The sequence below is a fragment of the Microtus oregoni genome, unplaced genomic scaffold (genome assembly GCF_018167655.1).
Source record: "Microtus oregoni isolate MIOR12 unplaced genomic scaffold, Mior012 000023F_ref0000262, whole genome shotgun sequence".
Taxonomy (NCBI): Eukaryota; Metazoa; Chordata; class Mammalia; order Rodentia; family Cricetidae; genus Microtus; species Microtus oregoni.
In genome coordinates this window covers 3,587,979-3,609,844 of record NW_024543082.1, presented here as the reverse complement: position 1 = coordinate 3,609,844, position 21,866 = coordinate 3,587,979, and the positions used below count along the sequence as shown (strand labels likewise).

General features: G+C 46.4%; 1 protein-coding gene across 8 annotated transcripts in view; it reads left to right on the top strand.

The window, feature by feature from the left end:
- Positions 1 to 798: 798 nt before the first annotated feature.
- Positions 799 to 21,866, top strand: part of LOC121461682 (kalirin-like) — a 115,496-nt gene continuing 94,428 nt past the window's right edge. For all 8 annotated transcript variants that reach the window (XM_041672821.1, XM_041672818.1, XM_041672820.1 and 5 more), the window contains exon 1: positions 799 to 1,010. In XM_041672821.1, coding sequence (XP_041528755.1) covers positions 926 to 1,010 — 85 coding nt within the window. In that variant the 5' untranslated portion in view covers positions 799 to 925. The remainder of the gene's footprint in view (positions 1,011 to 21,866) is intronic.

Sequence of the window (21,866 nt, the reverse complement as noted above, 5' to 3'; positions counted from 1 at the left end):
GTGGCGCACGCCTTTAATCCCAGCACTCGGGAGGCAGAGGCAGGCGGATCTCTGTGAGTTCGAGACCAACCTGATCTACAAAGCAAGTTCAGGACAGCTAGAGCTGTTTCACAGAGAAACCTGTCTAAAAAAGAGAGAGAGAGAGAGAGAGAGAGAGAGAGAGAGAGAGAGAGAAACAGAAAGGAAGAAAGAAAGGAAAAGAAAACTAAAGATCAAAAAAAGGGAATTGTTTGGCCTAAGGTCAGAATTAGTCAGTGAGCTTTGAACTTCAGTTTTTATTATGCCAAACCCAGAAAGCTTTTGCACATCATTTTGATGGGGAAGCTGATAAGGGAGCATGGGATCACTGCCATTATTAGTTGTAAGCACTAAAAGAAAGGAAAGAAAGGCTGAGGAAGTTTTGATGGAGAGAAGATAAGGGGAACTAGATATGGACAAAGTATTGTTTTGAGTCTTCTAATCTGCCCCTCGCCCATCTCTTTGACCTCTTCTAGCTCTGTATCTTAAGCTAAAACTGACTCTGATAGCCTTTGGAAACTTCACATAAGTATTTGTTTTGCGTCAGGAGCGCTAGGTAACCGAACCCTCAGTACTTGCCTATGCCCACAGTCACACACGCGTGTTTGCGTATTTCGTAAGACATAGGGACGCTGCCGACTTACTGCCGGCTTGCTGCGGCGTCCCCAACTAACAGCTGGACCTTGGAACTCCGCCCCCCTTAGTCCCGCCCTTGTCGCCAAGCCCCTCCCTCCTGCCTAAGGTGGCCCAACTCCCTGTTAGTCCCTGCACCGCCGGGGTGCCGGAGGAGGAGGGCGACGGGCGGGAACGGGACTTGGCTGGCGGGTGGCGCAGAAGTTTCCTCCCGCCGTGCTCTCATCCCAGCCGGCGCCCGTGCCATGCTGGAGCGCTGGGGGCGCGCTGCAGCATGAAGGGCGGCGATCAGGCTTACACCCGAGGTCCCTCTTTGGGCTGGTTCTTTGCTAAGTGCTGCTGCTGCTTCCCCTGTAGAGGTGAGTGGCATTTTAACCAAGCTGGCGGGACTGAGGAGGGAATGGGGTGAGATCTCTGGGGAGAGGGTATGCTGTGAACTGCCTTGGGCTCCGTTTCCCAGGCAGCAGAATGCGCGCGCTCTGGAGGATGCCGAGTTGCAGTTTGGGGACGGGTTACTTCCCAGCGACTTTGGACGCGGGGGACGTGGGTATGGAGTGAGAAAAGGGACTTGGAAGAGGCACAATTCAGTGCTCATTTACATACGCTTGCGGTGAACTGACTCCTGGCCGAAGGGATGTGCTTGACTCAGTTTTTTCCAAGTGACAGTTTTCTTAGGGAACGCGAGATCACTTTTCTCTGCTTGGACATTCACAGAACAACGTGGATTTACGGCTTTGGGCCAGATGCTGCCTCTTTAATTAACCAACAACTCTTTTTTGGACCCAATTAGGACTGTATTTAATTATTCTGCTAATTTTAATGTCATTGAAGAGACTGGCAGGAAGCAACTAGTTTCCCCAAAGCAGCTTGCAAAACAGAGTGAGTGAGAAGGAGGGTTGTGGGTAGTGTAGCTTCTCCTGGAAGAAAAGGGGGTGGGGTGAGTCCTTAAGCTGTTCATATCGCTTTACCACTTCAGCCTGGAGAGTGGGGAAGAAAGAATGTTTGTGTGATTTGAGACAAAAGGCCATACCTCTTATTTGGTTTTTGCCCTAATTTTTTTTCCCACCAATTGTGACTTCGGTCCAATTTACAGATCCTCAGTCTAAGACCCATAATCTAAGCAGCACCCATACCACCTTCCCATGGAGTTACCCAAGTGACCCTCATAAGCCTGGCAAACTCCCAGTCCTAAACAGCTGTGTGACCAAAGACCGATGACATCTCAAGGACCTTCTCCCGTGTCATCAAGGGTCAGCAACAGATTCTCGCATGTCTTCATTAATTTTGAACAGCCTGAAACGGAGCTGTATCCTGCTTCAAAAGTGGACTTTCAGAGGGAGGAGGGGTCGGAGTGGGCAGGGACTGGAAACCCAGGCTGGGAACTGAAGGGAGGGAGGAGGGGAAGCCGGAAGCAGCCAGTGGGATCTGAGTGGATAGGTTTGCTCTGAAGGCTGTGCTGGCTACCCTAGGATGAAGGGTTTTCAGGCAGGCTTTCTTGGGAGTCCGTTTCCGGTAAAAGAGGAATGTGGGGTTTGTGGTGGGGCACATGTCCCCTGCAGCTGGCCTTCTTGGATCCACATAGTGCAGTGCAGTTTTGTGAGTTGTCCCTGCCTTCCTTTGCTGAGCAGAGAAGTGGGGGGCCCAGGGCGCCAGCCTGAGAATTCAGAATTTGGTGGCTGCAAGCTCTGTGGCTAGGAGAGGGGGCGTGGGAAAAGGGGGTTTTCTGGAGCTAGCTGGAGCTGCCCTAGATCATGAACTAAAGCTGGTGAGAGGTGATAAAAGCTGCTACCAAAGCTGCCCTTTCACTATTCAGGCTTCTGCCCCTCACTTTTCCTAGATTTAAAAGGTGTAAGGCTGGACCTGTCTGGGGGCTGGGCAGAGTGAGATAGCATCTGAGGTGCCTAGGAAAGGGAGCTGGGAGTCTCTACTCAGCCCCAGGGCATCGATTCAGCAGCAAACAGAGAAGATAAGGTCTGTTTTGAAGCTGTCTGCTTCGTATTGCCTGGAGCCCAGAACTTTGTGGGAGGATGCCCCACTGCAGAAGGAAAGGACGCGGGAGAGGTTCCTCTGTAGGGTGTTCACCAGCTGGACTTATCTGTAGGCCTACTCACTGAAACCAGTTTCTCAGGTCTTGCAGACTGGCTACCATAGGAAGGCAGTAGGGAGCTACTTCCCTCTTTAAATAAAAGCAGCTCATCATTTTGTCTCTTTTCCCCGCTGAATTTGCTCTCTTGCTGCCTGCCTGACTCTGAGGCTCATAGGTCAGAGCCCACAGCTGTGGTCCCCAGGTCAGCCGGTGTTTGCAAACTGGTTACCTGTCTATCAGAATGTAGAGGACTCAAAACCCACCGAGCACAAAGTAAAAGGAATGAAGAAGTCAAAAGTTCTAGTTATTTTTTTTGCTTGAAGCTTAGAGAGCCATACTGAATGTCTCTGGGCGGAGTGATGTGTTTTTAGTTGCTGTCGCTAGGAAAAAAGCCAGGGATTCAGTAAATGCCCCTCTGTGGGCTATATACTTCACATTTGGCTGAAAATATGCGCCCATTTAGTTGAGCTTGTCTTCTGACTTGGAAAAGGGGGATTTCCCCCTTCTTTGCTTGTTTGTTTATATTTTGATTCTGTTGAGTACAGTAATATCACAGAGAATACCTACCTTGACATCCGGTGCTAAGGGAAAATAACAGAAGGCCCACCCTTTTCTTATAAGGAAATAGAGATAGGGTGAGGAGAAAAACATGAGCGATGTATTTACAGCTGCTTCTTTGAGAGGGAAAGCAATCAAAAGTGCAATAATGGTCTAAGGAAGAGAAGTAGATACCAGCATGTGTGTGTCTGAAGGGCTATAAATCACCGGTGTCACCCTCTGGGGGAACTGGGCACTGCTCAGGCAGCCAAACTGTCCTTTAAGAAGTGGGTCAACTTAAGCGATTTCTTTAGTTAGCTCAAAGTTTAAGAAAAAACATAAGCTGGGCAGTGGCGATGCACACCTTTAATCCTGGCACTCAGGAGGCAGAGACCCCTGAATCTCTGAGTTTGTGACCAGCCTTGGTCTACAGAGTTCCAAGATGGACAAGGCTATACAGAGAAACCCTGTCTCAAAAAAAAAAAAAAAAAAAAAAAAAACAGTAAGCAAACAAACTAAAACATAAAGAAAGAAGAAACAAACAAGATGAAAAACCTCCTGGGCCAGCAAGATGGCTCAGTGGGTAAAGGTGCTTGCTGCCAAGCTCAGCAACACAAGTTTGATCCCTGGGACCTAGTTGGTGGAAGGAAAGGACCGATTCTTTGGAGTTGTCCTCTGACCTCCACATGCAAACTGTGTTAAACACTCACCCACCACCATGATAAATGAGTAAATATATGAATTTAATTTAAAAAATAAAGCTGTTTAAATGTCTTTCCGAGTGTCAAAGGAGATTTTTAAATCGCCAGAAGCCTGTATATGTTCCACAGAATTTTGTGACTTAAATCATGGATCCCGATCTTTCTAGAAGGATGCCAATTTTAGGGCTCTCAATTTTCCAGTCAGCTTGTAATTCACTTGGGATATGTGGACAAGAACCCTCCAATTAGCCATGCTTGTTTATTGCCATCCCCAAGTCCTTATATGTGAAGCCTGGTGCTGTCCTGTCTTCTCACTTACACTGAGCTACTTCAGCAGGCTGAGCATCTCAGAGGGGAGGGTGGTGGTCCATGACTTAGTCTAAGTGAATCCACCCATGGTCCTTTCAGAACAGGGGTAGTTTCTGCTTGGCTCTGGACCAATTTCTGGAGAGTCACAGGATATCCAAAGTCAGCCTTCTCTATATTTATCTTAATTTTTTTCCCCTGCCTTTTCCCTGACTCCCTAGCCAGGAGCCTTATGACTTGATGTGATACAGCTCACTTTATAAACTGCATTTGATGTGTGAAACCATGACACCAAGTTCCTTTAAAAAGGTGTTGATCACTTGGAAGAGGGTCTATATGACGCTTTAACTCACTACCCAAGGGACAAAACTCCATGTACCTTAGACCTGAAAACTCAAATCACCATTTGACATTTAGTTTTCCCCAACATACCTCTTGGTCCCCCACCCCATGGATAAACCCTAATCTGGGGAGCGACACCAAATACACACTCTGTTCCCACACACTGTCCCCAACTGTCTCTGACTTCCATATCTCCTAACTGGTGAGGAGTATCAGGGATGTCAGCTACGATCCAGACAGTAGTGGTGAGTGCTGGACGGGAAATCCTGCTTTGGGAGGGAGCATTAAAATGCAGGTGGGCATGCAGGTGAACCCTGAGGATTATCCTGACCCCTTACAGTGATGCTGTGGGCACACCCGATTCCAGTCTGTTCCATGATATTCATTTTGAGAACCTTACCCTAGTTCCCTTCTGCCCTGAAATTTTGCCCCCTCTCTCTTTTTCAGATGATAATTTTTTATCATCCCTGCTGTACAGAGATAGACACTATGCCATAGGGTGATTTAGGACATACAGGGCTTGAACAGCAGATCTAGAATCCATCCTGATAACCTGCCTTGCACACCTGAACTTTTAACCGCTTTCTGAAAAATGTAATTACCCACTAACTCCAATTTGTGTTGTTCGTATACTCCTGGGTATGGGGCCATCTCCTGGAGCATGGTGGACTTATTAAGAACCACGCCCTTAAAGAAAACTGACTCTCACTTCTGCAGGAGCCAGTAACTGATGGTGGTTCCTTAGTTAGGGGTGGGGGCTCATGAGCCCCCTCCCATTCCATGCTAGGATGTTAGTTGGTTTGATATTGTGCAGGCCTGTGCAGGAATAGCTGTCATGAATGCAGGAGTTCCATAGTCCTGCCATGTCCAGTTTGCTCCCGCCCTCCCCAACCTCTGACTCTTAGAATCTCTCTGCCCTCTACTTCCATGATGATCTCTGAGCCTTGTGGAGGGGGTGTGATATCAATGTACTATTTGCAACTGAACACACCATGATCACTTATTCTCTGCACTTTGACCTGTTTGAGTTCTTCCATTAAACCTCCATTCACTGCACAAACCTTTCTGATGATGACCTGCACTAATCTCTAGGTAGAAAGATATGAATTCTGAGGGCAGTTTGATACTGTGGCAGTTTGGCAAAATGAGAGGAGTACTTTCACCCCAGTGCTTACGAGATTCACAAACACAGGTTCTTAGCCAGATTTGCAATATCAGACATGTGTTTGCTCCTGCGGAGCAGACCTTAAATCCAAGCAGTTGGTTACCCTTTTAGCGTCAGTGCCACTATTGCACCCATGCATTTCTTGCACCAGTAGTCATTATTGCGGTGCACAAGAGCATTAATGACTTTTTCCTCCCAACAGCCTGCGTAGTACCTTTCAGTACTATGGAATCTAGCCAGCAGGGAAAAAGCTTCCTAATCAATACCAACATGATTTCTCCATGTCCAATGTGTCTTCATCAGTAGGGTCATTCTGGTTTGCCCCACCTCTTAAAAACACAGCTCCTCTTCAGTGATATCACTTCAAATAAAGCCCCAGACCCAGTCTAGCCATTCCCAAAGAGTCCTGGAGAGGCAAGGGGCTGAAACCTGACAGGAGGAGAGAAAGGCTAAGCCTCGAGAGGGCCTTCTCCAGCAGAAGTGCTGAAGGGAAGTTAGAACCAGACGGAAGCCCAATTCATTTTATTTTTCTGGAAGAGGAAAGAGACCAGACCTGCCATTAGGACCAGCAGGACCAGAATGCCTTTCCAGGATCCTTCCTCTACTCTGTCTCTGGGCATGGAACATCTCTTCACTGAGATGCCACTGAGAAGTGCAGACATCACTCCCCAGTGGAAGCTCAGATGTTGACTGTGGAATGCTTTGTTGTTCTTGGGGGTAATGATACCGTCTGCCTGGTTCACTCTAAAGACTCTTCTATCCAGAGATAAGACAACGTGTGCCAGCCTAGCTCTTTATCATTCCTATCGTGTGATTTTGTTGCTGTATGTTTTGACCTCTGGTTCAGTTCATTCAAAAGACAACCTCTTGTCTATTTATTTTATTTATTTATTTATTTATTTATTTATTTATTTATTTTTAAGAGGCTTTCTATGCTGCCTGGGTTAGCCTCCAATTCCTGGGCTCAAACCATTCTCCTGCCTCATCTTCCTACCCCAGCCTTCCAAGTAGCCGGAACTGCAGGCACGCATTCTTTTTTTTTTTCTTTTTTTTTATTGAGAAAAGGAGAAAAAAAAAAAACAAGTTTCCACCTCCTCCCAGCCTCCCATTTCCCTCCCCCTCCTCCCACCCTACGCCCCCTCCTCCCACTCTTCTCCCCCTCCCCCCACTCCTTTCCCCCTCCCTCTCCAGTCCAAAGAGCAGTCAGGGTTTTCTGCCCTGTGGTAAGACCTAGGACCTCCCACCTCCGTCCATATCTAGGAAGGTGAACATCCAAACTGGCTAGGCTCCCACAAAGCCATCACATTACGTAGGATCAAACCTCCGCAGGCACGCATTCTTAATGCTTATCCCTGCAGGTGGAAATGCATCCAGGAAATGCAGTCCTCTCCTTCCATCCTTGACTGCTCCTGGTTTTATGTAATGCTTAGCATTTTAATTCACTTAACAAATGTTTGAGCTGACCACCTGTTAGCCCTGAACTAGAGACCTGGGAAAGGATGGGAATCAAGAAGATGTTTACTACAGTGGGGCCCGCTGTGAGGACCGGTTAAGACAATGTCTTTGAAGGGCTCAGCACAGCACCAGGCACGGAACATACCTTTAAAGCCCTGCTATTAACGACAGCAGTATACTAGACATTGACTCTGGCCTCTGTGTCGCAATGGTGTAAATCTGCATTCCTAAACTATTTAATGGTCTTGGCTCGAGCCATTGCCATCGTCAATGTTGTGGAGTTGTCAAAGCAGGGAACACAGATTTGTCCTTTCCTTTTACAAATAATTAAATCAATTTTAAAACCTATGAATGCTGCTAGTGTCATAATCATTTTATCCTGTAAAAGAGTCAACCAAAGACTGAGAACCCTAAGTGACCCCAAGTTGTCCTTCTTTTGTGCAGACACAGGGGATTATTTTGTTTTTGCTGGGGCTGGAAGTCAGGCCTCACCTACATTAGCAAGCGACGTCGTCGTTTTAGAAGTTTTGATCCTGAGAACCCACATTCTCTAAAAAGAAAAGGCCATTGTTCACCGGCTCCTTGACCTCAGCTAGCAATCTAAGGCATACTTCTCTGCCTACAGTGCAGCTACTAAGGGCACGCAGCCTTTGTTGCACCTTCAGACTGTTTCTGCCTAGACTGAGAAAAAAAAAAAACTATCCCCCCCCACTCACTCACCCCCACTCACTCACCCCCACCCTGCCTATTAGTGCAGCCCCTGAGATCTGGATGTTCAGCTGGTGTTCGGACAGGGTCACCTATAGAGTTCACAGGTAAGGGACAAGGTGGCTTGGCTCCCTGCCTGGTCTTTTTCAGTGACTAATGGGATTTATCTTTCCACTTTTTGGAGGCAGCGCGACTTTCTGTGCGATACTTCCTGGAAGGAGCGGGGCCTCGGTTACACCCTGAGGTGGCTGAGAGGTTGCCAATGGCTTTGCCTGTCCAAGAGAAAACTTGAGAGCTTCTGAGCTGGTTCTTCCACATTCTTCCTGTCCTTCTGGTGACCACTTCGAGGAAACCCAAATTGGAAGGAAGGGAACCCCTTTCTGTTGCTGGGTTAAAACAGCAGCTATGTCGTTTGCAGCTGTCTGCTCTTCCCTGGGGTTTAATGACTTGTGAGCATGCGTTTCCTCTCCCAGAGCAACTGCTGCATCCCCAGTTCTCAGGACATCCTTAGTTCCCCCACTTCCTGCATGAGAATCTGTGTGTTCTTATGGATGTAGGGGTATTATCTTCTTCAGCCACAGGGGAACCCAGCTTCCCCAAGCGGTGGACAGTCCACATCGGCCGGTTTGCAAGGTCCAGCCTCACACCAGGGCTGCGAATCCTCTCTCTCTCTTCTCCCTGGCAGAATGCCTAGGAGCAGAAGTGACTAAGAGTGGTCACTCAGGGCTGTGGTAGACATGCTCAGCTCAGTCCCAGGATCTAACAGTTAGTTTGTGATTTAACAAACTCTCCAGGTGGTTGCAGCGCTCCCTGGGGGTGAGACACAAAGGCTTAGTAGCCTGACCTGGTGATCTGGTGGGAAACTGTTTCCTCTTTGACTTCTTTTCTTTTCGGTTTCTCTCTCTCTCTCTCTCTCTCTCTCTCTCTCTCTCTCCTCTCTCTCTCTCTCTCTCTCCCTGTCTCCCTCTCTCCCCTCTCTCCCCTCTCTCCCCTCTCTCCCCTCTCTCCCCTCTCCCCCCCCCTCTCCTCTCTCCTCTCTGGAGGGCTGGGGACATAGCTTAAGAGACAGTGTCCTTGCCCAGCATCTCTCCATCTCCCCTCTCCCTTCCCCCAGCTCCAGAAAGAAAAAGCATTCTGTGTGAGAAGGCCACCTCTCCCCTGGGGAATTCTCGTTTTGGGAAGTTAAGGAGGCCTCTCCTTGTCAGTCACAGTCCCTGAACTGGGGGCAGGATAGGAGCGGGAATGAGGAATCTGGAGCCCTCTGTGCTGTTGTCGCTCTGGGGTGAGGTAAGGGAGGTGAGGGCATCTCACTCAGCAAGTACTATGCTGCTTCTGCTTCTTTACTGTGTTCAACAACAAAATTAAGCGTTAGACAAATCATCACCGCTGCATGGTCCACCTCGTTCTGGGCAAACCGTCTTGTAATTTACATACTGCTTTAGAGCTTGCTTTTACTTCACCTCGAGAACATCTTCCGCGTGGACAGAAGCATTTTTATTTGTTTTTTTTTCAAGACAGGGTTTCTCTGTGTAGCCCTGGCCGTCCCAGAACTTGATCTGTACACCAGACCAGCCTAGAACTCGGAGATCTGCCTGCCTCTGTCTTCCAAGTGCTAGGTTTAAAACCTGTGCCACCACCACCCAGCAGGATTTTTTTTCCCCAGTGGTGGTGATGGAACCCAGAGTCTTCACATGCTGGGCAAGGACACTGTCTCTTAAGCTATGTCCCCAACCCTCCAGGATGGCCCAGGCACTGCTCTGCCAACAGACTCAGCTGGAGAACTGTTGGTGGGAGTCTTGTAGCAGTTGAGAGTTGTAGGAGGGTTAGGCTGAAGATGCTTCTGAGTTGTTCAGGCTGTGTGGGCACTCTGATACCTGGGCTGGAGGTTTTTTTGGGTTTTTTTGTTTGTTTGTTTGCCTTCCTTAGCTTCCATTTCTGCACAGGTCTGATTTTCCCCACGTAGACCTGTCCCCTCAGGATATCTATAAACTCCAGAGGCTGGAGCTGCAGGGTGGACCCTCCCTCCTCCCCTCAGTCATGTGGTTAATTTCAAAAAGTAAGTTCAAGAGTTGTATGTTTTTCTTTGAGATATTCCTTGAAATAGAGGTCATTAAATCTATGCAAACTAGAAGGAAGCTTCGATTTTTCTGTCTAGAAAAATATGTAAATGGAAAAAAATTTTTAAATATAGGCAAGTGAAGATAAAATTCCATCACCTAAAGATAACAACTTCTAGTGTAACAAGAGTTACAAAATATCCTAGACTTTGAGAACAAATTACTAAATCATTGGTAGCTTGAGATGGACCATAGTGGTCCCTCCATAGAAGGAACCACATGTTTGGGCTTCCTATTTCATTTGAATACTTGTTGGGTCTCAAACTGGGGACCAAGAGCAAACTGAAGTGCCCATTTAACATATCAAAGCCTACCTGGCTGCCCAGTCCTCCCAGTATCCCTTGGTCCCTACCTGTTACACAGTATGGCTGGAATGCCCTGCCCCTACCCTGAACTTTCCCACCCAGGGGCAGGCCGCCCTTTTATGAGTTCATTCAAGACTCTCCCACAAGTCTCTGCCTCTGGCTAAAACCTCCCTCATATCTACCATAAACCTTCTCCACCATACCTAGGAACCTGTTATATCTTCCTTTAATTCTTTTTTTTCCCATTCATCTGGTGCTGAAACCCAGGTCTGTTTTGATACATTAAATAGGCACCTGGGGCCCTTTGTTCCCAGGTTTAAGACCTGGCAAATACTACTAGATGCTTTTTCATCTTGTATCAATATGACTTGTTCGTATTTAATCATCTTCCTCTCAAGCAATTTCTCGCTTTTGCTCTAAACAGTATTATAATGATACATGCCCGTACCTGCTTCCCAAGGACAGATTCCTAGAAAGAGGGTTTTTCAACTAGGGGGGGTATCTGAATTTGGAGGCTCATTTGTTGCTCGTAGCTTCATACATTTTGGAAGGAACAGTGTGCTGGTTTGTTTAGGATTATGAAAAGGACCCTCTGGAACTTGGAATTTCATGGCTCCCCAACTGTTTATTTCTGTTTACATTTTCTGAATTAGCCTAATTCTTTTATATGAGAGAAATGCCCGGCTCAGAGTATAACAAACTAATACCTTTGATTCTTGGGATATGTACTAACATACAGTGTAAAAATAGAACTGCATTTTGTGGTTCTGTATTGCAAGGTACTAGATTGCAGTAGTTGAAAGGTTGAATACAGCAGTCACTGTGGACGTGAGTGCCTGATCAACTGCTTTTCTCCGTGACCTTGTATAAATTACATAAATACATTCTTCTTCTTGGTTTCTTTTTCTGGAAAGTAGAAATGACCATGGAATCTGTTCATGGGGTTTTTTTTTTTCAAAGCTTAGGTGAATGAACACATATAAACCACTCAGCCCTGGCTTGTTGTAAGTGCTAGGGGTTAGGTTGTTATGGAGCTCCCAGAAGTCCCTGCAGACTATGCCAAAGGTCATGTTCAAATGATTTCAGAAGGAAGGAAGGAAGGAAGGAAGGAAGGAAGGAAGGAAGGAGAAAAAAATGATTTCAGCCATTCCTTAATCCTGTGGAATGTTAAAGCACACACTTTCTGTTTTATTCCAAAATTCTGGGAATACCGATGTTAGACTAGTGCTCATAGAAGAATTCAAAATGCTTCCATGTTCCCAAATATTTTGCAGTTGGGCTCGGGAACTGGTCCATATGTGTGAAACAGTTACAGCAAACAAACAGAAGGGTGAAGAGTTGGTCACTAAACTCTTCACCTGACACCCCAAGCTCCTCTCTGATCGTTAGTGTGATTAAGCAGAAACTAACGGGAATCATCCTCCAGATGTCCCAAGGAGTGGAAGACAGGTGAGCGCTTTTAAAGAGCTGGGATAAAGGGACCCATTTTCATGGGGATGAAGAAACAAAAACATTCAGAGGACCACGAAGAAAGCAGAGTAGAGAGGCCATCCAGAGCTGCACTGTCCAATCTGTTGGTCGCTACATGGGGTTTTGAGGGCTTGAAATGAAGCTAGTTCAAATTGGGATGTGCCCCTGCTGCACACACCAGGTTTGAAAGGCACAGTAAAAAAAATAAAAATAAAAAAAGGGGCGTGTGCAGCACTTGGATGCTATCATGTTAGAATGGAGATAATATTTTGCAGGTAATTATTGTGTTGAATGCTATCTGTTGTACTTTTGCCTCTTTCTATTTTTTGATGGAAATGGGGAAATGACATCATGCTAACTAGAGCAGATTATTTGGCCTTTGAAGGGTTGGTAGTGAAAAACAGAATGCACCTGCTCTTTTTGTTTGGGGAGATAGAGAGGGTAAATGGACTGGATCAGGGGGAACCAAGATTTTTGGAAAAAAAATCTAGGACACGGGGGCCCAGTGAACTGGAATTTCCTTCCAAGTTCCTAGAACTATGCCTTGCCCAAAAATCTTTCCCATGGTAAGCACTATAGCTTGTGTTCACAAATGTCTACAGGGATCCTGGGGACCCTCTACCACTCAGGAACACAAGTCCGTCTAAAACCACAACTTGATTCTCCACAACCAAGAGCTGAGCGCTAGGTCCAGCTGGTCCTATTCCATCACAGTCTTCCTGAGTGACCTGGAGTATCCAAGCAAGGCCAGAAGACTTTTTGAGACTTCCAAGAGGCTTCCTATCACTCCTCCGGGCTAGGTGGACAGGAAGATCAACATTAATCTAAAGCTAGGCATGGACACCCAGTGTGGTCCAGTCAAACTGAAGACTATGAGGTCCTCCCAGAGTGTGTTGGACTCCTAGTCATGGGTGATTCCTTCACAGACTGGGAGATAAACAGAAACCAAAGCAGAATAAAGCTCCGCCCTCATCTGTTTACACTGTGGATGGAGCCATGGGTTAGGTTTCTGTGTGTGTGTGTCTTTTACAAGCATATATTTTCTAGGTACTCTTGAGTGAAGACAAAAAAGATAAAAACAAATAGGACACTGAGAATGTTGGACAAGTGGGGCCCTGTCTGAGAGTGTGACCTGAGTATTAAAAGCTTCTTTGCTACCTTTCACTGAGTCCCTAAGTACACACTGTTTGTCCTCTGGGCCGTATTTAAAGAATCTTTCCAAAAGGCCTTGCTAAGTATTATGGGAGAGCACACAAAGCATAGTCAAAGAGCACAGGGCCTTGATGGCTGTGTGGAGTTTGGGTTTTCGCACCTTGCTTGAAGCTAGTTTGTTTCAGTAGCACAGATAGCCTGAGCACAGTGTCCCACCACAATCCCAACACTGGGACTGTCACCTGAGCCAAGGATGTCAAGGCCAGCCTGGGCAACACAGGGAGCTCCCATCTCAGAAAAGAAGGGAAACAAGAGCTCACATGAAAATCTCTGCTCTGTAAACCCCTGAGCCTCTGTGTTCTCTGGCCACCGCGGGTCATGGTGGAGCCTTTACTTCCTACTTCATGACCTCAGTCCCTGTGGAACTGTCAACCTGTGACCTGAACCCGGCAGCAGATATCCACTCGATAGCCATAGCAGACCCCCATCCACTGTCTCCCACCCTGGTGCTTCCCGGCCATCTTGAGTTCCCATCCTGAGACCTTGCCATCTGCTGCTGCTGTCTCTTGCAGCGCCACCCTCAGTGGTCCTGAGCCACATCACAACTGTGTCTAAACACTCCTCTTTGGGAAAGTTGCAGATCCGATTGTGGGTCATTGTTCAAAGTCAGTTCTGAGATCTTGCCCAGTACCTACTCCCTAAAAGTCTTTAGAAGGCAGAGATAGGGCTAGATCCGTGCAGGTAAGACACTGTCTGCTCTTCCAGAGGACTGGAGTTTGATTCCCAGCACCAGCGTGACAGCTCACAACTATCTGTTAACTCCAGTTCTGGGGTGTCTGACTCCCTCTTCTGGTCTCCACGAGCACTCTATGCATATGGTACACAGCTGTGCACGTGTGCACCCATATACATAAATAACAACAATAAAGGTTAAAATTTTAAAAAATTTAAAAAAAAGCCAGAGATAACCCTACTTGTTCACTTAGCTTCTGCTGGGGGCAGATGCCTCAGCAACCCTTGTAAGGTTTATTTCAGTCTTTCTTGTTTGTTTTATCTTCCATTCCTTTTGTGATTTTGTTTAGAAATCCTGCCCCTTTCCCGTTTAACTTTCAGCCTAACTACCAAGTAGAGCTTCCGGTTGAGAGTTCATAGCTGGCCCTGCGAGTGCGGCTACATCTCTCCTCGCGTAGCTAGTGATCCAGCTGAGTCCCAGGGAGGTGGTCAGGTCTAAATTTAACTCTGACCCTTCTGCCAGCTAAGCAAGCCAGAGCTGTGAGAGCAAAAGCAGAGCTGGACTGTTCCCAGGGTGTGTATGTGTGTGGGAGGTGGACAGGAAGGTGGGTGAGTCTTCCCAACAGCCTAACCAGCCCGGGAGAAAATGAGGGGGACGTCAGGGTGGGGAGAGACATGACAGGAGACTGTTGGCCTTTATCCTAGCTCTGCTCGGTCCCTTAGAGAAAGTCCCTCACATTCTCCACCCTCTCAGATTCCTCCCATTGTAAAGGGTCAATGACATAACTTACTGGATCTGTAATTGCCGTGGCTTCTTGCCAACAGTTATGTGTTCACCTTTGTCTCCTAATCCAAAGACAACTAGTCCCAGGTTAACGAGATATAACCTGCTCATTGTGCTACGTTGATAGGTTGCTGGCTTGTGCCTTTATTCAGTTGGCATCTTCTCCTGGATCAGTGGGTGCATATGGCAGAGACAGGGCAGGACCAATGTCTGAAGTCCAGTTCTCAGAATGCCTTTGCCATGTCAGGCCCTGCAATATGCAACGGCCAAGCTCTGCAGCCAATTTCGCTTGTAAATTTGGCTCCTTATGATTTAGCCACATTTGCCATTTGTAAGGCTGGTCACATTCAGCACTCTGTGCCATAACATAGGCGTGCCTGGCGCTTCCAGAGTGGCTTGTCTTTGTGCGTCCCTCTGATCTCTGGCAGATGCTTAGGAGGTGAGCACAGGACATGGGCTTTCGGTCTAGGCCTTCTGCCTAATCTTCGAGCCACAGAAGCCTCTCCATTGTTGGTCTGTAGATCTTGGGCTAATGTGAGGTGATGGTTTCTCTTCAGAAAGGGCTCCTCTCAAATCCAGGAGGCCAGTGGGTTGGATGTTTTTCTTTTGAATTTTCCATTTTTCTTCTCTTCATGAGTTTGTATATGTGGTTTATGTGTTTATGTGTTCACACACATGGATGCATATGTGTGTACACATTCATGTGGAGGTCCAGAGATGATGTCTGGACTCTTTCTGGATAGCTCTCAACCAGGCTCTTTAAGGACAGGACCTCTCAATCAAACACAGAGCATGCCAATACCATAGTCTCACTAGCCTGCTCTGAGGATCCCATGTCTGTCTTCTGAGACTGGAATTATAGATGGGTTGCCATGCCTACGTAGTATTTGTGTGGATTCTGGGGATCTAAGCTCTAGTCCTCATGCTTGCAAGGCAGGCTGTTTACCTGCTGAGCCATCTCTCCAGCCCTGTGTTGAATTCTTTAAGCATTTTTTTTTTGTCAAACCACTACTAAGGGCCATCAGTTTTGCTCATTGTGTGCTATTACTCTGTATTCATGATCAAGATCCTCTGAAATGTATTCTTTTAATTACTATAGTTATCTTCTTGGCTCTGGTAAATATCTGATCGATTTCATTTCTGTTCCGCCATAGCAGCCAACTAACTAGAGCCTTTTGTATTTAATAACCGCATCTCTCACTCTTATACACATACACACACACACACACAAAAAAAAAAAGAAACTTGATTCTTTGCGTAAATATACTAGAATTAAGTTAGTTTTGTTGTGGTTTTTAGACAAGGTTTCACTGTGTAGCACTGGCAGGTCTAGGACTCTCTTTGTAGACCAGGCCCATCTCACACTCACGGAGATCCTCCTGTCTCTGTCTCTGAGATAAAAGGCATGTATCAACATGCTTCTGAAGTTCACTTACAGAACTTCATGTTCTGTGGGGAGGGAGAGGTCCTGATTTCCTTGGGGCCATCTAATTTGTGTCAATTCCTCCTCCTTGAATCAATCCTTCCTGTTCAGGGAGTTAAATATCCGTGCTATTGTAGGACCCACTGCTGTGGGAGAGAATGAACAGGCAGCGTTTCAGTTCTCAAAGCCAGGAAGTCTGAAGCACTCGTATGAAGAGCAGATAGATACCCGCTACGGTGAAGTTAGCTTGGGTCTGATGAGAAACAGTACTAGTTTAAGAACCGCTGAACAGAGCCCATCTCTCCCGCACAATCCTCAAAGGGCAGAGAGACCTTTGTCGGGAAGGGACCCCTGTTCACTGAGACCTTGTGAAGAAAGGTTTGGGTCTAGAAGGGTTGGGAGTGGTGCCTGGATTAGGATGGAGCTTCCTTAGCAAAGACAGACAGACAGCAGTTTATGGTCTGACTGCAGTATCTCTTGGCCTTTGGCTCTTGGAGTCCAACCTACACGTTTCACGGGCAAGACTGGAACTCAGAGACATGAAACTGTTCTCCCCAATGGCTAAATAAGTAGTCTCTTCCCTCTCCCATTTTCCCTGCTGCCCAACTGAATTCCAGCCTTAGGTCCCTTTGGTTTTTGTTACTATGGTGGAATCGTATTAGCGCATCTCCCTATTGACTGCCTTTTGGCCCTCGGATGCGGTAACACTTCCAGAAGCATCTTTCAGTAGGGTATTAGTTTTCTTTGCATCTGTAAATGTGTGCTACCAAAGCTCTAAACATAAGCATGGGCTGGCGTATATACACACACAGATGCACACACACAGATGCACACACACACACACACACACACACACACACACTTTTAGACCCTAAATAGCACAGGCCTAGAGATGTTTGCCTACTTTTGCCAACATCTGACTGTGATTATCTTTAACCACGGCCACACTTGTTTATCTCTTAAAATAGTATTGCGTTTCTTGAGGAGGCAGCGACAGTCTGTCACAGCTTTCCCAGAACCCTGCCTGCCCTACCTGCCTTCTCCAGCAGCACCGGCGGCTAGGAGTCTGTTTCTTCCTTAGGAGTGTGACCAGGGGGGATGGACCCAGCCAGTGTGTGTGTGTATGTGTGTGCGTGTGTGTGTGTGTCTGTGTGTGTCTGTGTGTGTGTGTCTGTGTGTGTGTCTGTGTGTGTGTGCGTGTGTGTGTGTCTGTGTGTGTGTGTGTGTGTGTGTGTGTGTGCGCACGCGCGCGTGCTGCTGTGACAGGACCCAGAACCCTATGCAAGCTAGACAAGCCCTGTGTTCTCAACTGTGTGTGCAGGCAGGCAGACATCTTTTGAAAAACATGGACTCTCACTCCTCTCTTTCCTCACCAGCGTGGATCTTAAAGATTTGTGTGACTGGAGATGTAGCTCAGCAGTGAAGCAGGAAGAGAGACCTTGCCCAGCATGCACCGTGTCCCGAGTTCAATACTTAGCACTGCAAAAAAAAAAAAAAAAGACAAAATTATGCTCATGCATACTTCGGGGTTCTGCCTCAGAGAAAGTTTTCTCATATCTTAGTGTTGGTTCCTTTGCTTTGAATTAAAATTGTCGCATATTATTTTTTATTTTTATGTATCTGTGTACCTGGTATGTGTTCACTTATGTGTATATGTACACCTTTCTGTATCTAAGGGCAAGCGCACCGGTGCCATGGTAGACATTTGGAGGTCAGAGGGTGACCTCAGGTATCTGTCCTCAGTCCCCCACTTTGTCTAAGACACCAGGCTAGCTGGCCCACAAGCCTCCCACGATCATTGCAATGACGTTTGTCATTGTACTTGGCTCTGTAAGGGCTTAGGGATTTGAACTCGGGTCCTTATCCTTGTGCAGCCAGCAGTTGCCCACCAAGCCATTTCTCCAGCTCAGTCCACCACATTTTGACTTTGAGCTTGGTAAGATAAAAGAAATGAAATAAAGTGACTTTACCCTATAGTTCATATCTGCATCCCTGCCAACCCAAACAGTACGTCGCCCAAGAGGAGAGCAGCAGCTGTGTTTGAGAGGGTCTTTCTATGTGCCTTTATCAGGGAATTCCAGGAAATGGATGCAAGTGTGGCTTAGCCCTGGATTCCAGACTGAGATCCCCTTTTTTGAAATCAGAGTGACGTGGGTGACAGACTAAAAGTCCCAGTTCAAAGCCCTAAGTGAGTAAGGCCAGGCCTGCCTTTCTGTGTGTCAGGCTTCTCTGTGACTCGTGCATTCCAGAGTGTGGCAGTCACTGGCCCTTCGAGCCCTGGAAGGAGCCTTTCTTGATGGCACTGTTGAACTATTTCTGTTCGCAAACCACAGAGGCTGCTTCTGCATAACCTTGTGATAGACGGTTTTAAAGTTGAGGTGCCTAATGGTGGAAAATAGGTCTGGGAGTTGAATGCTTCAGATGAACTCATGAAAGCCCTATAAATATTCTTTTATGATTCTTAAAATGAATTATTCCATTAAAGTGAACAAGTACTGTGCAATTTCCATTTTATTGGGTTAGAAAAATTTCAGACCTCTTCCTAATTCGAAGTTTGATCGAGGTATTTTTAAATTCATTTTCTATGTAGGCATAATAGATACATTAAGATACCTTCATTCCTCTGTGGTCCTCGGTCTGAATGGAGCCCAAAACCATGTAAGGCATTGACTTTGAAGCCCTACAGATGTGCCTTGCTGACCCTGTGATCCACCATAAAGAACTTAACCCCTTCATGTCAGTCTCAGTGGCAAAATGGGCAAATACGAGCACCTGTGTACATGGAGCATTTCCATGTGAGGCAAGAAAGGCGCTGGGGCTCTAAGCGCACCTGCATGGTGTGTGTTCTCAGCACAGGGCAGCATATGAGGGAGCAGAGGTAGCAGCCACGGTTGCACAACATTGAGAAGAATTTTTAACACCACTGAATTGTGCACTGTTTTAAGACTGATTAGAATGCCAGGTGGTGGTGGCAACACACATCTTTTATCGCAGCACTCGAAAGGTAGAGGCTGGGGAATTTTTTAATTCGGGGCCAGCCTGGTTCAAGACAGATTGAGTTCAAGTTCTAGGATATCCAGGGCTACACAGTGAAACCCTGTGTTAAAAAACAAGAAACAAACAAACAAAAAAAAAAAAGGCAAAAGACTGGTTAAAATGATGATTTTGAGATATGTATATATCTTACCACAATTTAAATTAACAAAATATAACTCCCTAGAAGAAGTAGATATATGAACATTATGAAGTAGCAAGACTTTAAAAGGCAGTTTATTAAGCTAGTCTATTAACACTTAAAAAAAATGAGAATGAAGCCAGGTGGTGGTGGCACACGCCTTTAATCCCAGCCATTGAGAGGCAGAAGCAGACAGATCTCTGTGAGTTCGAGGCCAGCCTGGTCTACTAGAGCTAGTTCCAGGACAGGCTCTAAAACTATAGCAAAACCCTGTCTCTAAAAACAAAAAACAAAACAAAAAAAAAAAGAGAAAGAAATGAGAATGGCTGAATAGAGGTAGCCATGCCTTTAATTCTAGCACTCAGGAGGCAGAGGCAGGTAGATCTCTGAGTTCCATGTTAGCCTGGTCTACAGAGTGAGTTCCAAGACAGTCCGAGCTACACAGAAAAACCCTGTCTCGTGTCTCAAAAAAAAAAAAAGAAAAAAAAAAGAAAAGAAAAGGAAAAAGAAAATGAGAAGCAATTTGACCAGAAATGCCAAGTCAGTGGTTTTGTTTTTTAACCGGGGTATGTGTGTGCCTATGCCTATGCCTGTGTGTGTGTGCATTTGTGTGTGTACCTGTGTGTGTTCAGGTGTGTGCTGCAGTGTGTATGGAGGTCAGAGAAAAATCTCAAGTGTCCATCCTCACCTTCCATCATGTTTAAGACAGGCCCTTGTTTGTGTTCACTACCTATGCCCCTAACAGTTCTGTGAGCTTCTGGCTTGTGGATTCTGGGGATCCCAAGTCAGGCCCTCCTGCTCGGATGACAAATGCCTTGTACCCTGAGCATCCCCCATTCCTGAGTGCTTTTTTATATGCTTCATTAAACTTTTCTGATTTTCCAAAATTCCTGCAATAAAAATTACTTTTATAACTAGAAAGAAATGATGCAATAAAAGCTGAAGTGGGTAAGAGTGTGGTGATCTCTTAAAAGGAGGACAGATTGCCACACTTCAGGCGATCTCCAGGCCCTGTCCTGTTCTGTGTGCTGGGCTATGTCACAGGCCTGAGAGCTGCACATCACAAGTGCAGCCCCTCCCTGTCCTGGTCCTGAATGACCGACCGTGCCCTTCGTCATTTGTGTACCATTTCCATAGCCACTATACTGAGGAAATTGTGCAGGACAGTGCCCCTGGTTCCTTCAGTGCCCCCAGTTTCTTCAGTGCGCCACTCTGGGCCACAGTGACTTAAACTGGCAGGCCGTATTTTACTCCTTATCACTGAGTTTTGGTACTCTGGGTTATTTTAGGTGCCATGTATTTGTTAGAACCTCCATCCGTACTCAAGGACCTAAAAAATTTTTTTTTAATTTTTTTTTGTGTGTATCTGTGTCTCTGTGTGTTCACGTGTCCTTGTGTCTGTGTGTCTGTGTAAGTGTCTGATGCACACATGTATATGATGAGGCCAGAGGGTGCATATTTTGGATCTGGAGTCCCAAGGTGGCTGTGAGCTACCTGATGTAGGTCCTGGGACTTGAACTAACACAGATCTTCTGCAAAAGCAGCAAGTGCTCTTAACCGCTGAGTCACCTCTCCAGCCCCCAAGGGCCTTTATACACCCCTGTTATTCACCCATGATGGACTCTTTTAGAACACTTGAAAGCAAAGTAGTGGACACAGCAGGTGGATCTGCCTCTAGCCCCACCCCTTCCTTTCTGTACAAGTACATTCTCCTTAGCCCTCAGCACAAGTGCCCACACATACACACACCTGCACAAGTGCATATGCACAAAGGATCCTTGCCCCTGTTTCTAGTTCTCCCAGAACCTTACCAGAAGACCTACCTCAACCCCCTGCCAACCCATGCAGTTGTTCAGCATCTATTACAGAACCTAAATGTAATGAAAAAGAAAAACAAAAATCTCATTGGTTGGAGTCTTTGCACAAGGCGGCTAATATGCTGCTCTTCTTTAGGACATTCCTGGGTCCTTAGACTTTAGCCACAAATGATAGACTGGAATGTCTCTTGTCTTTGATGAGGGTCCTCACTGGTGACCTATGGAGCATGAGAACTGCTTACCACCCAGAGCCCAAGGTCTCTTCTTCCACTGTCCTAGTTCCGGCGCTTGTGCAGCATGGCGCCACCACTGAGCTAGGAGAGCACACAGTGGGATGTGTGCCTGGGCTTCCTCCTAACCTGTCCCGTGGTCTTGTCTCTTAAAAATTTGGTCCTTAAAAGAGGTGGCTTAAAAGTTCTTTGATGTTTCTACTAGATAATATTTTTCCAAACCAGGCAGTGGTGGCGCACGCCTTTAATCCCAGCACTCTGGAGGCAGAGGCAGGCGGATCTCGGGAGTTTGAGGTCAGCCTGGTCTACAAGAGCTAGTTCCAGGACAGGCTCCAAAACTACAGAGAAACCCTGTCCCGAAAAACAAAACAAAACAAAACAAAACAAAAAAAAACTTCCTTGCATTTCAAGGAAGGTAAATTAGACTTCCAAACCATATCATATATAAGAAGTCCCTGATGAACCCCAAGCAGACAAGACAGACACTATATAAAGGAAGTTACTAATGGCAGGCTAGAAAAAAATGTTTATAACCTACATAATAGATAAAAGATTAATATCTACAATACATAGAATTCACATAAATCAAAAAGAAAGTGAGCTAGCCATCCAGTACACAAGCTTATGGAGTAAGACTCTAATAGGGAAATAATCTGGAGATGTAGCTTGATGGTAGATGCTTTACATGGCTTGTGTGCAGCCTAGCAACT